This window comes from Vipera ursinii (genome assembly GCF_947247035.1).
Source record: "Vipera ursinii genome assembly, chromosome: Z".
NCBI lineage: Eukaryota > Metazoa > Chordata > Lepidosauria > Squamata > Viperidae > Vipera > Vipera ursinii.
This window is the reverse complement of record NC_139517.1, coordinates 9,728,536-9,751,769: the sequence shown is the minus strand read 5'-3', so window position 1 is coordinate 9,751,769 and position 23,234 is coordinate 9,728,536. Positions and strand designations below refer to the sequence as shown.

General features: G+C 41.3%; 1 protein-coding gene across 1 annotated transcript in view; it reads left to right on the top strand.

Annotated features, from left to right (window-relative positions):
* Positions 1-18,912, top strand: part of NFATC4 (nuclear factor of activated T cells 4) — a gene marked incomplete at both ends in the record, with an annotated part of 38,055 nt that extends 19,143 nt beyond the window's left edge. The window contains 8 exons of the mRNA XM_083377667.1: positions 825-987; positions 7,950-8,149; positions 11,356-11,528; positions 13,003-13,143; positions 15,258-15,313; positions 15,642-15,768; positions 15,858-16,379; positions 18,845-18,912. Coding sequence (XP_083233793.1) covers positions 825-987; positions 7,950-8,149; positions 11,356-11,528; positions 13,003-13,143; positions 15,258-15,313; positions 15,642-15,768; positions 15,858-16,379; positions 18,845-18,912 — 1,450 coding nt within the window. The remainder of the gene's footprint in view (positions 1-824; positions 988-7,949; positions 8,150-11,355; positions 11,529-13,002; positions 13,144-15,257; positions 15,314-15,641; positions 15,769-15,857; positions 16,380-18,844) is intronic.
* Positions 18,913-23,234: the final 4,322 nt, after the last annotated feature.

Genomic DNA, 23,234 nt, shown 5'->3' with positions numbered 1-23,234 from the left:
GAGATGAGCACCGGCCCCTAGAGTTGGAAACGACTAGCACGCATGTGCGGGGGAACCTTTACCTTTACCTTTAGTCTAGGGAAAAGAAGGACTAGGAGGACATGATAGAAGTATTACAGTATTTGAGGGGCTGCCACAAAGAGGAGGGGGTCCATTTATTTTCCAAAGCACCGGAGGGCAGGATAAGAAACAATGGATGGAAACTAATCAAGGAGAGAAGCAACCTGGAATTAAGGAGAAACTTCCTAACAGCGAGGACAATTAGCCAGTGGAACAGCTTGCCTTCAGACGTTGTGGGTGTTTCTCTTTTTAAAAAGAGACTGGAGAGCAACTAGTCTAAAATGGTATAGGATCTCCTGCTTGAGCAGGAGGCTGGACTATAAGACCTCCAAGGTTCCTTCCAGCTCTATTCTGATTTTGATTCTAAATGTTCTGAATCCAGAAGTTATGAACACTAGAGGTGGGAAGAAGTTTAAAGACTTGTAGTGGCAGCCAGATGTGATATTTGGGGGATGGATAATGTATTTTGCTGGTGTGTTGCTTGGATTTTGATCTGAGCCCTAATTGTGTGGTAAACCCCATATTTTATGCCAAAAAGAGACTGGGTTCAACCCTCAGCAGCTGCCCAAATGACCAAGATTTGGTTAAAAAAATGGTCTGATCTCCAGGATATTCATCTGACTGCAGAGATGGCAGCCTTTGGGCTTCTTGAATTGTCCAATCTTACCATCACATTGACCTGACATCCCTCTGTTCCACCTTGTAGAGATGATCTACCAAGGTCAACCTCAAAGGTCTTTCTGCTTTCGTTCACTTCTCAACAGATCTTCTGCTCTTCCACCTCTGGACTGGCCTCTCCCCAGTCAGTATGAGCAGTATGAATTGAAGATCGAAGTGCAGCCTCGAACCCATCACCGCGCCCACTATGAGACGGAGGGCAGCAGGGGTGCCGTGAAAGCCACTCCAGGAGGACATCCTGTGGTGAAGGTAACTGAGGGATAACATGCTAGGCATAATTTCTTATTAGCTGCCATGATGGTCCTTTGATCATAATAAGCAGTACATTAAAGAGCCAGTTTGGTCTATTGGTTAAGGCACCAAGCAAGAAAGCTGGAGACCGTGAGTTCAAAGTCCCATCTTAGCCATGAAAGCCAACTGGATGACCTTGGGCAAGTCATTCTCTCTCACCCAACTCACCTCACAAGGTTGGTGTTGTGGGAAAAATAGGAAGAGGAAGGTTGTATTGGGTATGTTTGCCACTTTGAGTTATTTGAAAAAAAATAATGTCCCTCTCATTAGGGCTCTCACTAAGCCACGTTTAAGTTAAGCACAGTTGAGTTCATTTGCATGATGATTGTCAAACACAGTGGCTGAGTCTGGGCAACATGTTAAGCCAAAAGTCAAGGAATCACAGCATGGCTTAAATAGAAAGGGCTCAATTCAGATCTCCTCCAGATATCTTAGTCTTATACAGATGCTTTATCAATCAATCAGTCAACCTTTATTATCAAAGTACAACAGATATCTTAGTCTTATACAGATGCTTCAGACTGAAAGAAGCTGAATCTTACCAGGAGTTGTCAAATTCCAATTCCCATCACACTCATTGCCATTAATGTACAATGGGCATTGTAGTCCAACTTCTAAAATAATGTGTTTCACTTGAGATTGTATGGGACAGTCTCACTTGAATGTTTTACAACTCTGTGTTCAGGATCTGAGTCCATCAGAGACCCTAGTATCTCAGTATAAAAGGGAGAAGAATATGATTTTTCAGCCATCTTTTCCCCTTATGTGCTAGCATAATGTTTCTTAACCTTAGCAACTTTAAGCTGTATGGACTTCAACTCCCAGAATTCCAAAGCTAGCATGCTGTCTGGGGGATTCTGGGACTTGAAGTCTACACAGCTTAAAGCTTCCAAGGTTGAGAAACACTGTGCTAGGTTTTTCTTTCTTTCTTTCTATTGTTGGTAAGGAGCTTGGAACAAAAATATGTATTTCTCATTTTCCTTCAGAAATGCATTTCTCCAACCATATCCTTCTGTGTCTGTGAGAGAGGCCAAATTCTAACTCTCAGATATGGTAATATAGTCAGAGACGGATGTTTTATGTACAGAAGTGCACTATAAAATGCAAAGTGTTTTAAATTGGATTTACATGTTCTTCCTTCCTTCAGACACACATCAAAATAGGACATCAGTGACACAAATTTCCCTGTCAGTTTAAGGAAATTGTTCACATCTCTTCCAGTTTGGGGTGTATTTAGTAGCTGAAAAGAGGCAGACAATTTTCTGTTTGCCTTCATTTAAGTTTGAACTTAAGGCAAGTCTTTTTTCTGAGCATATTCTGATGCCTTTCTGAAGTCATCCCATAATTACAATTCCATCTTTTTTTATGTTACAAACTCAGTTGCCTTCAAGAAGAATGATTCCACGGCTTGCAGTCCTGAAGATTATTTTTTTTTGTTGTTGTTGTTGTTTCATATTTTGAATCCCTCTTCATTTCACATCCAATCTCCGGCTGTTACTTTTTGTTTGTTTGTGTATGCATGTGTCTGTGTGGTATGACATTTTCAGATGTGGAGTAATCTGCAAAGAAAAGTCAGAGCTTTTGAGAGGTTGCGGGAACAGGAATTGGAGGGGGGTGGAATGTCTAGTTGGAAAAGCTTCATCCAGAAATCCCAAAGACGAAAACTATTCCCACTTCAAAGACTTCCCTTGCTGTGTACAAAGCAACAAAACAAAGCCCAGCACAAATGTCACAGATTTTTTTTTTCTCTTCAGAACTTGTGAAAGAAATGCCTGCTATACAGTCATGGCCGAAATTGTTGGCACCCCAGAAATTTTTCCAGAAAATCAAGTATTTCTCACAGAAAAGTATTGCAGGAACACATGTTTTGCTATACACAGGTTTATTCCCTTTGTGTGTATTGGAACACAACAAAAAAGGGAGGAAAAAAAGCAAATTGGACATAATGTCAAACAAAACTCCAAAAATGGGCTGGACAAAATTATTGGCACCCTTAACTTAATATTTGGTTGCACACCCTTTGGAAAAAATAACTGAAATCAGTCGCTTCCTATAACCATCAATAAGCTTCTTACACCTCTCACCCGGAATTTTGGACCACTCTTCCTTTGCAAACTGCTCCAGGTCTCTCTTATTGGAAGGGCACCTTTTCCCAACAGCAATTTTAAGATCTCTCCACAGGTGTTCAATGGGATTCAGATCTGGACTCATTGCTGGACACTTCAGAACTCTCCAGCGCTTTCTTGCCATCCATTTCTGGGTGCTTTTTGATGTATGTTTGGGGTCATTGTCCTGCTGGAAGACCCAAGATCTCGCACGCAAACCCAGCTTTCTGACACTGGGCTCTACAGTGTGACCCAAAATCCTTTGGTAATCCTCAGATTTCATGATGCCTTGCACACATTCAAGGCACCCAGTGCCAGAGGCAGCAAAACAACCCCAAAACATCATTGAACCTCCACCATATTTCACTGTAGGTACTGTGTTCTTTTCTTTGTAGGCCTCATTTCGTTTTTGGTAAACAGTAGAATGATGTGCTTTACCAAAAAGCTGTAGCTTGGTCTCATCTGTCCACAAGACGTTTTCCCAGAAGGATTTTGGCTTACTTAAGTACATTTTGGCAAACTGTAATCTTGCTTTTTTATGTCTCTGTGTCAGCAGTGGGGTCCTCCTGTGTCTTCTGCCATAGCGTTTCATTTCATTTAAATGTCGACGGATAGTTCGCGTTGACACTGATGCTCCCTGAGCCTGCAGGACAGCTTGCATTCCTTTGGAACTTGTTTGGGGCTGCTTATCCACCATCCGGACTATCCTGCATTGCAACCTTTCATCAATTTTTCTCTTCTGTCCACGACCAGGGAGATTCGCTACAGTGCCATGGGTTGCAAACTTCTTGATAATGTTGCGCACTGTGGACAAAGACAAATCTAGATCTCTGGAGATGGACTTGTAACCTTGAGATTATTGATATTTGTCCACAATTTTGGTTCTCAAGTCCTCAGACAGTTCTCTTCTCTTTCTGTTGTCCATGCTTAGTGTGGCACACACAGACACACAATGCAAAGACTAAGTGAACTTCTCTCCTTTTTATCTGCTTTCAGGTGTGATTTTTATATTGCCCAACCCTGTCACTTGCCCCAGGTGATTTTAAAGGAGCATCACATGCTTGAAACAATCTTGTTTACCCACAATTTTGAAAGGGTGCCAATAATTTTGTCCAGCCCATTTTTGGAGTTTTGTTTGACATTATGTCCAATTTGCTTTTCTTCCTCCCTTTTTTTGTTGTGTTCCAACACACACAAAGGGAATAAACCTGTGTATAGCAAAACATGTGTTCCTGAAATACTTTTCTGTGAGAAATACTTGCTTTTCTGGAAAAATTTCTGGGGTGCCAACAATTTCGGCCATGACTGTATTTAGCTTAGCAAAACCTTTTCTTTTACTGTAAATATGGGAGTGAGTGGGTGATATTTGGCCAGCTTGAGCTCATAATGATGAAAGAAAGATGGAGATGGAAAATTGGGTTTTCAGCCTGATGTCATTTGGGTGTAAATGTCCTTTCTTTGCATTAGACTACAATCCCCATCGTTCACCAGGATGGGCCAAGATGAGATAGGATGATGAGAAGTGTAGTGTAGAATTGGGTATGTCTAAGTTTAACAAAAAGAAAGACTAGGGGTGATGGGATAGCTCTGTTCCTATATTTGAGGGGCTGCCACAAAGAAGAGGGGGTCAACCTTATTCTCCAAAGCATCTGAAGGCAGGACAAGATGGAAACTTACCAAGGAGAGAACCAATCTAGAACTAAGGAGAAATTTCCTGACAGCGAGAACAATTAATGGCTTGCCTGAGTTGATGATTAATGGCTTGCCTGAGTTGATGTTGCTCCAGCTCTGGGAGTTTTTAAACAAGAGATTGGACAGCAATTTCTCTGAAATGGTATAGAATTTCCTGCTTGAGCAGGGGGTTGGACTAGAAGACCTCCAAGGTCCCTTACAACTTTGCTATTCTGTTCTGTTCTGTTCTGTTCTGTTCTGTTCTGTTCTGTTCCGTTCCGTTCCGTTCCGTTCCGTTCCATTCCATTCCATTCCATTCACTGATATGACCATCATGAACTCTTCATTGTATTAGATCCCAGTCCTTCTTCCTCACACATAACTTTAATCCTTCAAATTTTCCGTTTGTGAGATTTTTCACTCCGGTTAACTGGAGAGAAAGAAAAGAGCGTCTTTCTGGCTTTGATCAATTTATCTCTCCACCCTCCCATTTAGACATTGCGTCCTGGGCCTGCTTCAATCTCCCCTTCCAGGCCACAAGTCAAGTCTGCCCTTTCCCACGCTCCGAATTCCTAAATCACAGCATTGCTTTGCTCCGTCCATCTTTACGTCACGAGATTGTGAGCTGTAGAGAAAGCAAGTGGCGCTGGAAGAGACGGGGGGGGGGGGAAACCCTGTGCACAAACAAAGACTCCTTACTCCTGTACTTTTCTGACAAATTCCTTGGCTTTCCAGCCTCACTTTTCCTTAAAAGATCAAGTCCTGCCTTGTTGAGGTTTCTGGTTTATTTTTTATTTTTTTAGTTTAGTTTTTTTTTAATCGAAGCTTTTTCTTCTTTCCATTTTTACAGTACTTTTGCAGTTAACTTGCTTCTGATTTTCTTCAACCCCCCCCCCTCCACTTCCAAAGTTGGCAAGCTGCTTCTCTGAGTTTCCCCTCCAGCCCCCTCCAGTTTTGTGGAATGTTCCATCTGCAGTAAGCTTGGGGGGGGGGAAGAGAAATGTAAAAAGGGAGCATCTCAAATCGAGTGCAGCTGTGACTGCTTGGCTTCTGATGGAAAACATCTGGCCAACCCCTTGAGGCGAGACCACCGAACTGTTGAAGTCACCAGCTGCACTGTTGTGGGTTCCTGAGGAAGGGAGAATGGTAGTGAAGGCAAGGAATGAATGGTATAGAAGAGGAGGTTTAATTTAAGCCAGGGATTTGCCCTGTAGCCTATTTTTAAATTACAGGAATTTAGCCTTCTGGAGAAGCTGAAGGACACAGTCATATCAGCCAGCCCTTCCCCTTCAACTAACTCTTGATAACTATTCAGGTACCCCTTTTCTCCTCCTACTGGTTGGAAGTGGTGATGGGTGCGAACTAAATCTGGGGTTTTTTTATTTTTTTTTATATTTTTTTTTTGCATCTGGAGATCAATTCTGCTACAGAATTAATTCTGTTACAGAATTAATTCTGCTACAGAATTCTGCTACAGTACATGCATCCCCTGAGCACTTTCTCCCCACTGAAAGCATGGCATTTTCAAGGATACTTAATCATAATAGAACTGGAAGGGACCTTGGAGGTCTTCTAGTCCAACCTCCAACTCCCCATACCACTTCAGACAGCTGGCGCCCACGATTTCTGGAGGCAAAGCTGTTCCACTGGTTAATTGTCCTCACTGTTAGGAAGTTTCTCCTTAACTCCAGGTTGCTTCTCTCCTTGATTAGTTTCCAGACTCCTGAAAGCTTTGAGCTTTGAGATGCCCTTTCTTTTATTTCCTGGTTTTGCAGCACAAACAACCTATCCTGATCCCACCAGATTTTTAAAAAAAACGTAACATAGCTGGAGAAGGTTGAGAGGAGGGTCACTAAGATGATCAAGGGCTGGAGAGGCTTCTGTATGAGAGAAAGTCATGTCATTTGGAGCTTTTTACTCTACAAAAGAGGAGAATGAGGTGATATGACTGAGGTGTACAGAATTATGCATGGTTGACAAAGTAAAGGAAGATCTGTTTTCCCCTTTTCCAAATGGTTCAGACAACCATTTGTCTGAAATGGTATAGGTTTCCTGCCTGAGTAGAGGGTTGGACTAGAAGATCTCCAAGGTCCTATTCTATTCTATTCTATTCTATTCTATTCTATTCTATTCTATTCTATTCTATTCTATTCTATTCTATTCTATTCTATTCTATTCTATTCTATTCTATTCTATTCTATTCTAAATATTAGAAGCCAAATATTAGAACCAATTTCACCCAATGAAATTGAAACCTGAAATAATCAGGACAAACAAAAGATTTCATTTAAATATAGGTAGTCTTATAATAGGTAGACCTATGATCATAATTGAGCCGAAAATTTAGGTTGCCAAGCGAGACAGTTGTTAAGTGAGTTTTGCCCCATTTTACCACCATTGTTGCCACGGTTGTTAAGTGTATCATGGCAGTTGTTGAATTAGTAATACAGTTGTTAAGTGAGTCTGGCTTCCCCATTGACTTTGCTTGCCAGAAAAAAAACACCACATAATTGTTTTTCACATTTACAACCGTTGCAACGTCCCCATAGTCATGTGATCAAAATCCGGATGCTTAGAAACTAGTTCATATTTATGATGTTTGCAGTGTCCCAGGATCACGTGATCCCCTTTTTGTGACCTTCTGACAAGCAAAGTCAACGGGGAAGCCGGATTCACTTAACAACTCTGTTACTAACTCAGCAACTGCGGTGATTCACTTAATAACTATGGCAAGAAAGGTCATAAAATGGGGCAAAACTCACTTATCAACTGTCTCACTTAGCAACAGAAACTTTAGTCTCACAGGAATTCATAAGGCAAGGATTACCTGTATCAAGAACAAAAGGAAATCCCCCCCCCAAAAAAGATCCCTACCAAATACCCAAGATAGGCATCCACAGCCAATTGGCTAGGAACAAAGTCACATTAAAATTATGTATTTCACAATGCTTGGAATGTTGGATTTAAAAATCTGTTGTCTGAGAATCATTGCCAGGTCTTAATGCATTGTCCTCCCCAATCCCCAAATATTTGACACATGGAAGTATGTGTTGAATAGATAATAGATATTTTCCCCTTATTTCAAGTCATTTGTGCTTTGAGTAAGGAAATGGGTTTATGACATTCTTCTCTTTTCCAATCAAGCTTTTAGGTTACGATGAAAAACCCCTGACATTACAAATGTTCATTGGTACGGCAGATGAGCGAAACCTACGTCCTCATGCTTTCTACCAGGTGCATCGCATCACTGGAAAAATGGTGGCCACCACAAGTTATGAATCTATCATCAGTGGAACCAAAGTTCTTGAGATGTCTCTGCTGCCCGAGAATAACATGGCAGCCAAGTAAGTTGCCTTTAGGAGCCAAAAATGAGGAGGTGAGATGAGGATTTGTCCTTCTGGGTGATGGTGATGATGTAAAGATGAAGAAAGATCTGATCCTTTCTCAATCTCATGCTTTTCTTTTCCTTCTTAATTTTTGTTTCAAGAAGGAGAAAGAGAAGAACCTAAAAATATCATCTTCAGTTCATTTCAAATTTTAAAAAAACAAGATGATCTCAGCTGGGAAACATGGCGAAATTAATGTATGAAATATAAATGAAAAAAAGGAGGAAAAGAAAAATATTCAATAAAATATCTATGGAGATTCTCAGTCATCCAGGTCATAGTTACCTGAAAGATGCTTTTTCACAAGGCAATAGGACTTTCCTGTCTTTCTTTGAAGACATCTTGCTTCTCGTCTAAGAAACTTCTTCAGTTTCGTTGCTTGTGGGATGAGAAGCGAAATGTCTTCAAAGGAAAATAAGAAAGTCCAGTTGCCTCGGGAAAAAGCATTTTTGGGATTCAATAAAATACATAAGCATAGACTTAATGCTGAAAGGTCATTTGACCAAAGGCCTTGAAAATTCTCTTCTTATCCTTTGTTGGAAAAGAGTCAGTTAAAGCATAGATCAATAACCTATTGCTGACAATCTGTTGTGGGTGTTCCCTCTTGGCTATTCATATCTTCCAAGTATTCACAAACCAGTTGAATGTTAAATTAAATATAATAGGGATATAACCTACAAAAGGCCTGCATTCACAAAGGTACCAGCGTCCCATGGTCACACAATCACTATTTGGCAACCAACTTCCAACAGGCAGTCATTGGGGAAGCTGGTAGGAATTCACAAGTCATGGTGATGTGACATCATGCTTAACAACATGCAGTGATTTGCTAATGGTCACAGTTGGAATTATTGTTAAGTAAGGTCACATGATACTTCATTTTATCACCATGTCACTTAGTGACAGAGTTGCCAGTCCCAATTGTGATTGGTAAGTGAAAACTACCTGTATAATTCAATAATAGAATAGTCTTGGTTTCAGACATTGATTGATTGACTGAATGAATACATTTATAATCTGATTCAGTCAGATGATTCTAAACGCTTTACAAGAACATTAGCCAGAGTCAATATAACAATAAATTACAGTAGTACGTTATAAAACCTAATACAGTACAGTTATAGTTCCACCTAATGATACCCTCAGTATAATTCATTATTGCATATTATTATGCACCTTAAAAGGTTATGTTATTTATGTTATTTCTAAAAGATAGGGAAGGATAGTTTTGTGTAGTGGTTAAGGTGCTAGTCCAGAAACCAACAGATTGTTAGTTCTAGTCCTGTTTTGGGCATGAAAACTGGCTGAGTTTCTTTGGGCCAATCATTGTCTCTCAGCCCAACCTCAGAGCTGTTATTGTGGGGAAAAGAGGAGGTGGAAATATTGTGCATGTTTGCCATCTTGAGTTATTTGGAATACTTGAGTTACTTGGAATACTGCATCCAGTTTTGGGCACCATGATGTAAAAAAGATGTTGAGACTCCAGAATGAGTGCAGAGAAGAGCAACAAGGATGATTAGGAGACTAGAGGCTAAAACATATATAGGACAGTTTCTGGAATTGGGTATGTCTAATTTAATGACGTGGTGGCTCAGTGGGTTAGGATGCTGAGCTTGTTGATCAGAAGGTCGGCAGTTTGGCGGGTCGAATCCCGAGTGCCACGTAACAGTGAGCGCTTGTTACTTGTCCCAGCTTCTGCCAACCTAGCAGTTCGAAAGCACATAAAAATGCAAGTAGAAAAATAGGGACCACTATGCTGGGAAGGTAACAGCGTACCGTGCGCCTTTGGCATCTAGTCATGCCGGCCACATGACCACGGAGACGTCCTTGGACAAGTGCTGGCTCTTCGGCTTTGAAACGGAGATGAGCACTGGCCCCTACAGTCGGAAACGACTAGCATGCATGTGCAGGGGAACCTTTACCTTTACCTAATTTAATGAAAAGAAGGACTAGGGGTGACATGATAGCAGTGTTCCAATATCTCAGAGGGTGCCACAAAGAAGAGGGAGTCAAGCTATTCTCCAAAGCACCTGAAGGCTGGACAAGAAGCAATGGATGGAGAGAAACTGGAACTAAGAAGACATTTCCTGCCAGTTAGAACAATTAATCAGTGGAACGACCTGCCTCCAGTGGAACAGTGGAACAACCATTTGTCTGAAATAGGATGGGGTTTGCTGCCTGAGCAAGGGATTGGATTAGAAGACCTCCAAGGTCCCTTCCAACTCTGTTATTCTATTCTGTTCTATTCTGTTCTGTCCTGTCCTGTCCTGTCTATAAAAAATAATAAAGGTGAGATAAAAACAAGTAAATTTGTTACTACTTTCCCAGGCTGCACTCCATCTCATCCTCTTTCTTCATCCATGATTGTTTTTGAATTTATTGATTTAAGAGAAGTAAAACTAGAATATTCCAGTTATCCAAAATGTTTCTTGATTAATATCATAGGTGATCAGATTTTAAGTTAAGATACTTCCAATTTACCTTTGCCATTTTTTCATGGGCTACTTTAGAAAAACTTGTTATGAGCCCTGAAACCAGAGTAAAAATAATAACAATATGACAGAGTTCGAAGGGACCTTGGAAGTCTTCTAGTCCAACCCCCTGCTCAGGCAGGAATCTCTTCTTAAAAGCCGCCAGTGATGGAGCACCCACAACTTCTGAACAAAAACATTCCATTGATTAATTGTTCTACCTTAACTGTCAAGAAATGTCTCCTTAGTTCTAGGTTGGTTCTCTCCTTGATTAGTTTCCATCCACTGCTACTTCTCTTGCCTTCAGGTGCTTTGGAAAATAGACTGCCCCCCCTCTTCTTTGTGGCAACTCCATAGATACTAGAACACTGCGGTCATGTCCTTCTTTTCATTAAACTAGACACACCTAATTCCTGCAACCGTTCTTCATATGGTTTAGACTCCAATCCCAAACACGCCCAATACTTCTTCCTCCTTCTATTTTCCCCACAACAACAATCCTGTGAGATGGGTTGGGCTGAGAGTGAATAATTGGCCCAAAGTCACCTGGTTTTCATGCCTAAGATAGGACTAGAACTCACTCCTTTAAAAATAAAGATACCTAGGTTCCATTGATCCAGCAGAAGAATTTTCATTTCTCTTTTTTCTTTGGTCTCTACTGGATTTCTTCCTCCCCACTCCCCAACCCTCCAGCATCGACTGTGCAGGAATCCTGAAACTGCGTAATTCAGACATTGAGCTGCGCAAGGGCGAGACGGACATTGGGCGCAAAAACACACGGGTCCGGCTGGTATTTCGGGTTCATGTCCCACAAGGAAATGGCAAAGTAGTCTCCATCCAGACGGCTTCTGTGCCCATTGAATGTTGTGAGTATTGCTACCTCAGGGTATTAAACTGACTGCTGGGGTCTGTCCTCAAGATGGTTCAAAGGAAAGTTGAGGCGGTTGACTCCATATTGAGAGTGATGGGTATGTGAAACTAAAGAGGGGACCTTTCAGTTCTCGTCCATCATCAGTAGACTCACCTGTTCATCCATGATAGATGCTTCCAGCAAGTGAGAAGGTTATTCCTGTTCAAAGTTTGCCTGGGGACATCTCTCGTTTACCCAGTGCTGAGTTAAAACATCCAGTCAAACTTCAGATTTGAGAACATCAAGGAAAATGGCAGTCAATTTAAAGTATGTACTCCAAAATTTGTGCCCATGTGTATACAAACATACTCGTGCATAGGTACAAGTAGCACACACACACACACACGGATACACATTTATTTATTATTTATTTATTAAATTTATTCATCACCCATCTTGTAACGAAACAACTCTGGGCAGTTTACAGCATAAAACATTAAAATCGTAACATATAAATATATCCAAGACAATAAAACTAGATATTCCAATCCAGTTAAAATTATAATTAAAAGATGAGGAGGGAAAGAACAGGATGCACAGGGGTAGAAGATGGGATTGCCTCTTATTTTATTTTATTATTATTTTGTTTTGGTTTTTTTATTTTATTATTTTATTTTATTTTATTTTATTTTATTTTATTTTATTTTATTATTTTATTTTATTATTTTATTTTATTTTATTATTTTATTTTATTTATTTTTGAAGCTTGTGAGTTTGCCAGAACTAACTCCCCAAGATTACACTAGGACAGACATGTCAAACACAAGGCCCGGGGGCCGGATCCAGCCCACGAAGTGCTTTCATGCGGCCCGCGAAGCCATCCTGGAAACAGTGAGGGAACGGCCCCCACTGCCTTGGCCCTGGCCCAGAGACCCTCCTTCTGCCAGAGACCCTCAGATCTGTCCCACTCCTGCCCAGGCCCCCATAGGCACCCTTGATGCGAACGATGTAGAGCTGGCCACGCCCACCCAGTAGGCCATATGCACTCCAGCCACGCCCACCCAGTAGGCCACGCCCACCCTGGCCATACCCACCCGGCCCCCTGAGGGCAACCGCAATGCTGATGCGGCCCTCAATGAAATTGAGTTTGACACCCCTGCACTAGGAGATCTCAAAGGGAAATTGCTAAAATCTCACAAGGCCTAGGAGAGATCCAAGTGCATTTTGTTGCTTTTTCTTTTTTTCTTTCAAAACACACTTTGCGGTGTCCAGTTTGCCTGGGAAGGGTGTTGAGTTTTGCGCAAAAGACCTTCCCAGCAATGATTGGCTTTTGAAAACATGGAAGAAAAGAAAGTTGGCATTAAAGAAATGTTTTAGGAAGCCATTCTTATGTGTAGGATACAGTGGATGAGTTTGGTCTGTAATCTCATTCCCCAATTCTGCTATGAAAGAGGTAAGACTTTTAGACTCTCCCTGGTCCCTCTTTGCAGCCCAGCGCTCAGCTCAAGAACTCCCACAAGTAGAGCATTATAGCCTTAGCGCCTGCTCAGTGCACGGTGGTGAAGAGATGGTCATCAGCGGAGCCAACTTTCTGCCAGAATCAAAGGTTGTTTTCATCGAACGAGGCCCGGGTAAGTGAGGTCTGGTTCATTTCCTCCTTTCCTTTCCTTTCCTTTCCTTTCCTTTCCTTTCCTTTCCTTTCCTTTCCTTTCCTTTCCTTTCCTTTCCTTTCCTTTCCTTTCCTTTCCTTTCCTTTCCTTTCCTCCCCTCCCCTCCCCTCCCCTTCCTCTTTCTTTATTTCTCCCCTTCCCCTTCTTTCCTTCCTTCCTTCCTTCCTTCCTTCCTTCCTTCCTTCCCTCCTTCCTTTCTTCCTTCCTTCCTCCCTCCCTCCCTCCCTCCCTCCCTCCCTCCCTCCCTCCTTTCTTTCTTTCTTTCTTTCTTTCTTTCTTTCTTTCTTTCTTTCTTTCTTTCTTTCCCTTGCTGCATGGCAGAAAATAATAATAATAATAATAATAATAATAATAATTATTATTATTATTATTATTATTATTATTATTATTATTATTATTATTATTATTATTATTATTTTATTTATATACCGCCCTTCTCCCGAAGGACTCAGGGCGGTGAACAGGGCAGATATATAAAAAATACAAAAATACAAAAGTTAAAAGAAAATTAAACATATGACCAACTAAAAACAGTAAATACAGATATTAAAAATGATCATAAAAACCCAACCCATCCCCCATCAGGCCAGGCCGGCTTGTTCAAATAAGAGTGTCTTCAGATCGCGATGGAAAGAGCGAAGGTCGGGCGCCGTCCGGAGCTCAACCGGCAACCGATTCCATAGCTCCGGGGCGCCCACAGAGAAGGACCTCCCCCTGGGGGCCACCAATCGACATTGTCTGATCGGTGGCACCCTGAGGAGGCCCTCTCTGTGGGAGCGGACAGGGCGGAGGGAAGTTGATGCCGGCATCTGAGCAAAAGAATGGAATTCAAATTGAATTAACCACATTTGCTTAATTGGAGAACAACTTTACCCCTCCATATAAATGCCTGCAAATTGCGGTAGCCGTATTTGCAGGTAAGAATATTGAAAACAGTTGGAAACGGGGTGGGGGGGAATATCTGACAACTGCAGTGACATTATTGCATGCTCACGTATGGAAAGGCTCAATGCTACCTACAAGGGAGGAATACCGTAGTTGGTGAAGATGATGACATTTGCAGAGATGGCTAAATTGACTTCCTTGATTAAAGAAAAGTCAACTTCCATATTCCAAAGTCAACCTGTAGACTTGTTGCATTGAAACAGACAAAAAAATAATGGGATATTGATGGATATAAAAAAACTAAGTTTTCTTTTTTGTAACCATCGAATAACTTTGCAATTATATTTGTATTTGCTGCAAAACAAATTATACACTTTTTTCCTACTTCTCTTTATCTTTTCTTTCCACACCTTTGCTCTTTCATTTTCTCCTTTTTTTCTTTTTCTTCCCCACCCCCCTTGAATCTGTATTTGTTTCAGTTAGTATTGATATTCTCTTTAAAACTTTCAATAAATATTTATTCAGAAGAAAATATGGGATTGTATGAAGGAAGTCCTCAGGCTGGCCAGAGAAAATGCTGTCCAAGTGGCCCAATACTGGGCAAATATCATTTAGTTTTAATCCTGTTTATCTTACATGCCTTGTGACCCATTTTATACCTATTTTATCTGCTCAATATTGAAGATTAGATGTTATCATTTGATGGTGCTTCTGACAAGAATAAAGAAAGAGTAGACACATTGACACACACAATTTATCACACACAGAGAGAGACACAAATAACACACACACACACACATACACACACAGGGAAAGCTCTAATACTGGGGCTAACAAGGTCAGAAAACTGGCACAGCATGAGCTTGTTTTTCTATTCATCCTTTTGGGAAAGAATTGTCTTAAACTCAGGGACATTTTTCTCTGGACTAAATATGATAGTTGTGATCTCTAAAAGCTAAGACTACATTTCCCACTGACAGGTTTAGTAAACCATCAGTCATGGGGCCCACTGGACACAAAGTGTGGGCTGTGATTGTTTTTAGCATCTCCTGCTTCTGATCTTCACAAAGGGGTTGGCTGGATTAAGTGACTCTTTGGCTTAATCCAGAAAACTGTGCCTCCATCTCTTACACCAATACAGATGTTTGATCCTTTGGCCTCACAGTGAACTAGTTCCTTTGTGGTTTCAGATGGAAAACTCCAGTGGGAAGAGGAAGCAAACGTTAATCGCTTGAAAAGCACAGAGGTGAGAATGAGAACTATAAACTATCATCTATGGGGACAATATCGGAGATAATTTTCCTAGCCATGAGGTAATATTTTTTCAGCATAGCAGCAGATGATGGACAGTGATCGAAGTAAAAACATTCTGTTCCTGGGTTCCTTAACTTGGTTGCTTTCAGATATGTGGACTTCATCTCCCAGAATTCCTTACATACCTGAGCATGGTCATTGCTGAAAATTCTGGGGGATCGAAGTCCTTATATCTGAAGAAAAAACAAACAAACCCAGATTGTGGAATTAACGTTCTTTATTGGATTTACTTGCCTTGACATCACTTTCTCCTTCCACAGGCTTTGCTGACCCTCACTGTTCCTGAATACAGCAACAAGAGAGTTTCACGGCCCGTTCAGACATACTTCTATATTTCCAATGGGCGCCGGAAAAGGAGTCCAGCTCAAGGCTTCAAATATTTGCCTGGTAGATAGAACTGGAGATGGGAGATGAGAATGGTTGGGTGCTAAATTGTGCTTGATGATCTCTGCCAACCGTCTCCTCTTCTTCTCTAGTGATCTTCAAAGAAGAGCCACATCCGGATTCCACACCTCATACATTCGCACACATCACTCCCAATGTTCCTTTTTCACTACCGCCAGCACAAGGGGCCATGGATTTCTCCCCTTCCAGACCTCCCTTCTCTTATAGTCCTGAGCGCTCCCCACCTTGTTCCCCCTATGGCCCCAATTGGAGCCCTTGCTCATTCTCAACCCCTCCTCATTACAGCCCAGCCTTCCGTTTCCCTCCCAGTGAGACCTATGGGGGCGTTAATCTCTCTGTACCCCACCTTGCTCCTCCAAACCTGCCCCACCTTCACGCTTTAGATTGCCACCCTCCACACTTCCAGCTTCCTAGTCCACAACGCAGTCCTCACCCACCAGGACACAGAGAAACCCACAGTGGGGAGAGGTCACCAGAATGGACAGATCCAGACCTTGGATCCCAGGAGTTTAGCCCCAAGGAACTGGAGAAATCGGGGTTCAGCGGTGGCTTCCGGGAAAACTTGCCTATCCATGGGATCACACTGGAAGAAGGTAAAGGTATATTTGTGAAGCTTTCAATAAGATTTGGTTTCAATTTAAGAAGAATGACAGGGTTTTTCCTCTTTTTTCGGTTTGCAAAATATGGAAACTCAGCCCTGCCAAAATCAGGTCACAATAACAGAATAGCAATAGCAGTAGCACTTCAACTTAGATACTACTCCGTAGTGCTTTATAGCACTCGCTGAGCTGTTTACAATGGCAGCATATTGCCTCCAACAATCTGAGGGGCAATATGCTGACCTCAAAAGGATGGAAGGCTGAGTCAACCTTGAGCCTGTCAGGATCAAACTCCTGGCTGTGGGCATAGTTCAGCTGCAATATTGCATTCTAACCACTGTGCTACCAGGGCTCCTGGTCTGAATGTTTGCCTGAAGCTTTCAGATCAGAGCTGCAGAGATCAAGATCACCCCAAGATGGCAGGAATGAGACAGAAAATTCTCTTGCTTCCATCTAGTGGTCATATGGAGGTTTGCAGTCCAGATCTGGTAGCCCTGTGAGATAGGGCAGTTGGAAGGTTGGCATAGCTAGCTGGACAGCTTGCCACTCTTGAAAAAGTAACCTTCTTCATCAGCAGGACTCATTTGTGTCAGAGTTGTGTCTTGCTGATAATACTAAATTAGCAAAGAGAGCAGAATGATGCTGGCACTGTCATAGAAAATGACAGTCATAGAAATGATGTCATAGAAAATGACAGGCTGCAGAAGGCAGCTGGCCCAGAATAAATAGCATTTATAGTCTTTCCACTTCCTGTTCAAAGAGATGAACTAACCTAAGCCAACCCTCATATTCTCAAGAGATAGGTCCAATCAGGCTAATTTGAAAATAAGCTACAACCCAAGTGTGTTCATAGGACTAACCTTAAACTTATTTTCAAAGTATTGGACGTTGAGTTAAACTTCCAGCTGAGTCCTACCTACCCTTAAACTTTGAATGATGGAGCAATTGGTAGTGGGCATTGACTGGCTACAATTTCAAAGAATTTTAGTGGAATTATAGAGGAAGAAAGCTGGGATTTCCCTGTGGTCTCTCATTCAAGAATAGACTCAGTCCAACCCTGTGCAGTAGTAGTAGTAGTAGTAGTACTAGTAGTAAAATAATAATAATAATAATAATAATAATAATAATAATAATAATAATAATAATAATAATAATAATAATAATAATTGGAAGGTACCTTAGAGGTCATGTAGTCCAACCCCCTCCTCAGGCAGGAAACCCTATACCAGTGATGGGGAACCTTTTAGAGATCGAGTACCCAAACCACAACCCAAAACCCACATTTATTGCAAAGTGCCAGGGGCGCATCAGCATTATGGTGCCCTTGTGGGTGGGGAAAGTGCCGCCTCTGGCACGCAAAAACCAGGGGCACAAAAGTGGGCCACTGTACTTCAAGGTGCTGCACCACGCAAGAACGGGGCAGGACTAGTGAGTATCACGCAGAATGGGGCAGGGCTAGTGAGTATCATGCAGGCACTAGCCCCGCCCCATTTGCAGTGTGTGCATGCTCACAGCCTCGTGCATGCGCGCAGGCATGTAAAATGCTTCCTTCTCCCTTTTCTTCCAGTCCACCAATCGACAAAGGTTGCTAACCTGTGCTCTACCTTCTCTACTCAGCCGCTTCACCTCCTTTGTGCTGGGTAGGGCTCCTGCTCCAGGCAGTGGTGGAGGCCTGATGGACCTGCTGCTGATGGTGGCGGTGCGCATGCCAACAGAGAGGGCTCTGAGTGCCACCTCTGGCATGCGTGCCATAGGTTCGCCACCACTGCCCGTTACCATTTCAGTACTTTAAAGGTTGCTAGCTACTGCCATTGTCTATAGACTTACACAGTGTTAAATCATAAATCATGATTTAGAAGCCATGGTGGTTGGGGTTCAAAGATCATATACCAACCCGAACTAAAATTGATCATATTATAAATTTGAGGATGTTACATTCCAGCTGCTGATCTAGATTATTGTCTCAATTTTCCAGTGCACATACCTGGAAATACTAGAAGCTAAATCTGAGACTCTGGGCCTCAAAATGAGTACTTGGTTGAATACTTCCTTTAGTCTCCCCCTTCAAATCCCTGCAGATCTCATGAGCGTGAAAAATAAATTACTGCCCACTGTTTCTGCCCAATCTTCTTGCCTTTTCCTCCTTTGCTCATGAGATGATTAACTTAAGCCACCAATGGAGCAGCCAACTAGCAGATGAAAATTAGAAGGTCTTTATCCACCCACCGGGGCCTGGTAAGCTGTTAACACACTACCCTTGCTTGAAACAGATCCTAGGAATTATAATTCCAGCACTGTTCATAATAATTTCCCACAATGACAAGGGTTGCAGACTAAGCCTTAGAAATTTCAGTGGCTTGGTTAAGGCCACCTAGTGAGTTCACAAGCTGCTTTGTGGTGAGCTTTCCTTCACATTGGCTCTCTCTCTCCCTTTCTTTTTTTCTGACTACTGTCCCCAGTTACTGAGATCATTGGCAGGGACTTAAGTGACTTTCCAGAGCCATCCTGTGAAGGAGGACAGAGCTGAGAAATGACCAGAATCCTGGGGTTCATAAAGCTTCAAGAAGACTGGAGGTCAACCCAGCAAAAGTGATGATGTCCAGGACCACGCAAGAAACTGCTGGACCAGCTTCTGAGGACTTTGACATTGATGGATTTCCTTTTTTAAAAAAAATCTTCTGCCTTATTTTTTTTTATATCAGTCTTCGATTAGGGGCCTCCTATAACTCAAGGCAGAGTCACGCCATCATCACTCCAAGACTGGAGCATCTGTAGTCCTGAAGAAGTTGCTAAACTGCAATTCCCAGGCTCTAACATTGACTGTGTTGGGAGACTGGATATCAGTTGCTTCACCATCTTTCTTCTACTTGGTGGCCATCCTCTATCGGTCCATTTATTTATCTGGTACTCCAAGATAAAGAGTTTGGGCAAAGAGTGAGACTACCTATTGAGTTACAATGCCCTCTGTAAGGTTTAGTCCTTTCTTTATTTATCTACTCCACATTTACATATTGGGGAGCTGTATGTCCTATGATAATTGATTCCATGAACTAATCTATTTTATATGGCTATCTGAGAAAGAACCTCAGTTTCCCAAGATATTGGGTCTATCCTGCACATCTGTCCAGAGTTCTCTGTCGTGTTTCCTGAAAACCAGCAAGAGGGTTGCCATGCTATCCACTTTGCCTTCTATCTAAACTACCTCTCATCCTTTCTTTAATTGAGAAGGCTTCAGATGTAGTCTCTGCCCAAACCCATCCCACTGTGGAGGGAGGATGGTATTATAGGAGATCTTTCTCAAACCATAACGTTCAAACAATGTTTGGTGATCATGAAACCCTCACAGATATTTGTGCGTTCTCATTGTAGGATCCCACAATGAAATGATCAATAAAGAAAGATAAGTGTTCCTAAAATTCTTGATCTTTGTGTATCCTCTGGAAAACACATCTGGTTGATACAGAGAAAAAACCCACAGAGGATGGATATGTGTAGATCTTTTTCATCCCATTTCTTCATGTTCCACAAACTCTGTCCTACTCCTTTGCAGATGTTTAGGAAATAAGACCAGGAATTAAATAAAGAAATAAAAGTTTCAAAAAGTACTTGGTAACAAACAGCTAAATTAATTGTGTTTGTCAAAGGAAGCATTAATCCTGCATGTATCACAGGTATTCTGGATCCAAGCCATTGTACTTTAATTAATCTCTTGATAAGACTTCTATGGTCTAGAATAAGCAGATGTCCTTAACATTAACAGCTCTCTCCAGATAGTTGAACTCATGGAAAACACCTTTTATCATATAGAAATACCTTTACTGCATGTAGAGTCGAATACAGTAGGTGGGGTGCATTAAGATGATGTTTGTACAGCATTTCCAAGATATTTCCAAGGTATCTCCAAGGTCAGAAAATGGCAATACTTCCAGCGTCTGCACATGTCTGCTGTTGTCACATGTTAGCTGGTTAATGGAGGATGAGAAATCTCCAGGGACAAAGGAGGAGGAAGTCCATCCCAGAAAGGGGAGGGAAGAGGAAATACATCATGGAGTAGGAGGGTCTGACTGCCCACATTTTAATTTCTCCAAAACAGCCACGTGGTGGCAGCACAATAGGGTTCTGCCAGCTGTGTTTGTTGATTCACTGAAAAGCAACTTATGTTGTAAAATTCTCCGTGTCTCCTCACATCACAAGATGAGCGGTATATAAATTTGATAAATATAAATAAATAAATATGGCCCAAGAGATCCATAAGGAGCACTGGTGACATCATAGCATGTGTAATGTCATTTCCTCTTCTTCCCTGTAGATTTTAGTGACTGATTTTGGGGGCTTGCTTCTGAGGGGCAAAGATAAAAGCCATTGTGGCAAACTCCTACTATTCATACTAAAAGCAACCCCAAATTTCCATTTTTAGAAGAACTTTATGGCGTGAAATGTAACAGAAAGGCAAAGCAAATGGTTGAATATTGTAAAAAAAATTATGCAAGTATTTCCCAGCGATGAAACTGGGATCTTGATATTTCTGTGTGACAGAAAAAATCATGAATTTGAATACATTAAAAAAAAATGCAAGTCCTCATAAATTCATCTTATCTCGTAGGAACAAATACAAAGGAGGAACGTTTTTTTGGCGATCTCTATAATTATTTCAAGATGCTTATAATGAGACAAAATGCAACCTTTTTACTATCAGTACCTTTGTGTTTAGTTCAGCCATATGCCTGCACGGGTCTTGTTCCATATTTGCCTGCCATTAATGTTAAAATCTCATGCCCAAGATGTTTTTGCCTACCGTAGGCATAATTGATTGGTGCAATATCTTTGTTATGATTATGCTGCAGGTACATATATTCACAAATCAATCAACAATTCTTAACCCCAAACCATTTTGCAGGACAAAATTAGCTAAATGGCCAAAATAAACAGTCTTAACCTATTAGTGATAAAGAAAAGAATAAGACTGACCCACCTTTCTGAAGCTCAGCAGGAAACACAAAATTAGTGATTATGCACAATCATTATTTCAGCTTTCATTTTATATTGCATATGTTCCTATCATGGTCATCTCAGCCTTGGCTTTCAAAAAATCAAAATCTAATCCCAGTAGACGTAGCTGGATTAAAATTAAAGCTTGGAGGAAGGGGATGCAGAGATTTCTCCTCATTCTTCAGTCCCTACTGTCTCTGCCTTCCCTTGTAACAAAACACTAATATAATTTAATAAAATAAGTCGAAAGCTGAAGCCTGTCTCACTAATGTTATCCATATTCCAGAATATAGATCAGATGAAACAGTTTGGATTTGTGGAATAGATTCCAAATGATTTGAACTCCTAACTCATCATTTAGTTAAAATGGAAGATCACTTTAACATAAAAGGGATATATTAGCATGTTAAGTTCCCAAATTATTCTCCCTTATGTGCTTATGGAGGAAACATTAAGTATGAGAATACTAATATTTTGCTTCATGGAACGTGCATTTGGTGCTTTTATATATATTTGGAGGATCACTGGAGTGTTTTTGTAATTGTATGTGTTTTTTAGAAAAAAAATACACAAAGGAAATAGTTGCATTTCTTGTGCAACTGCCTCTCTATCCTTTATGGTCAGGAGAGAGCTCAAAAGAAAAGGAAGTTGTCGCACGCTCCAAAGAAGCTAGGAGAAAATGTGGAAGTTATTTAAGAGTCGGTCAGCCTTATACACAAATCAAAACACCCATCTGTAGAAAAGGGAGATGGTGGTAGATTTCTGAAATACTTTCTGAAAAACCTTTCTCAACTGAATGCAAAGAGGACAAGGAGTAAGGTTGACAGTGTATGGATGAGGGAAAGGAGAGTCATGAAGAAGAACTTGGATGGATAAGCAAGTAGCTCACTTTTGGACTGGACTTTCTGGCAAGTCCCAATCTACTTTGTTCCCTTTAACTCAGAGGTCCCCAACCTTTTGAGCACCAGGGACCAGTTCCATGGAGAGAGGTTATTCCACGGACCGGAGGGGGTGTAGGTTTGCATGCTGCTTGCATCCCACAGATGGGGCTTCATTGGTTTGCACGGACTGGTTTCTGGCATGCCACGGACCCGTACCGGTCCACGAATTGGGGGTTGGGGACCCCTGCTTTAATTTGCTTAACCTTTGCCTTGTCTCTTAATTTTCCTCTGATTGGATATTTGTCTTTTTCCAGTTTCAAAATTGTGAGCTATGGGTGAGGATAGAAGGCTAGTGACAGAGTGAGAGCATGGGTATCCTTATGTCAGGTTTCTCCAACTTTGTGGAAAATGGAAAAGGAATTTGTGAGACCTCTCTGTTCAAAACTTCATCAAAATTTTGCTACAAAGCTGGGTGAGCTTTAAGAATGATTTCTCTGTGTGAGCCTGATATTTTTTTGTTATTTTTTTTTAAAAAATGGATTCCCCAAATTGCAATGCCCCAAGAAGTCTCCACCTACAGTTTGAGAACTTCTGTCTTCTTTATATAAAAATCTGTCACCCTTCAGAGTTCTTCCCTTTTTTTCCAGCAATATTCAGTCAATCATGCTATGGGTTTATCTGCTACTGCAATATTCAAAAGTATTCTAACTTCTAGGACAGCAAGACTTCATCAAGTATTGTAAAGCAAGATACATTTTGTCTTGGCTTTCATTACTAGAATGAATGTGTTTACTATCAGTTGACCCTAGCAGGTATAGAATTTATTCCCCAATTCATGGTATGTGCATTGTTCATGCTCATTCTTCATGCAACTTGGAATACGGTCCCACAAAAATTGAGGCAACCTCTAATCTCCTGGTCTTTTAGAAAGGTTTGCAAACATGGCTGTACTGCACTTAGAAATGAGCACACAGCCATA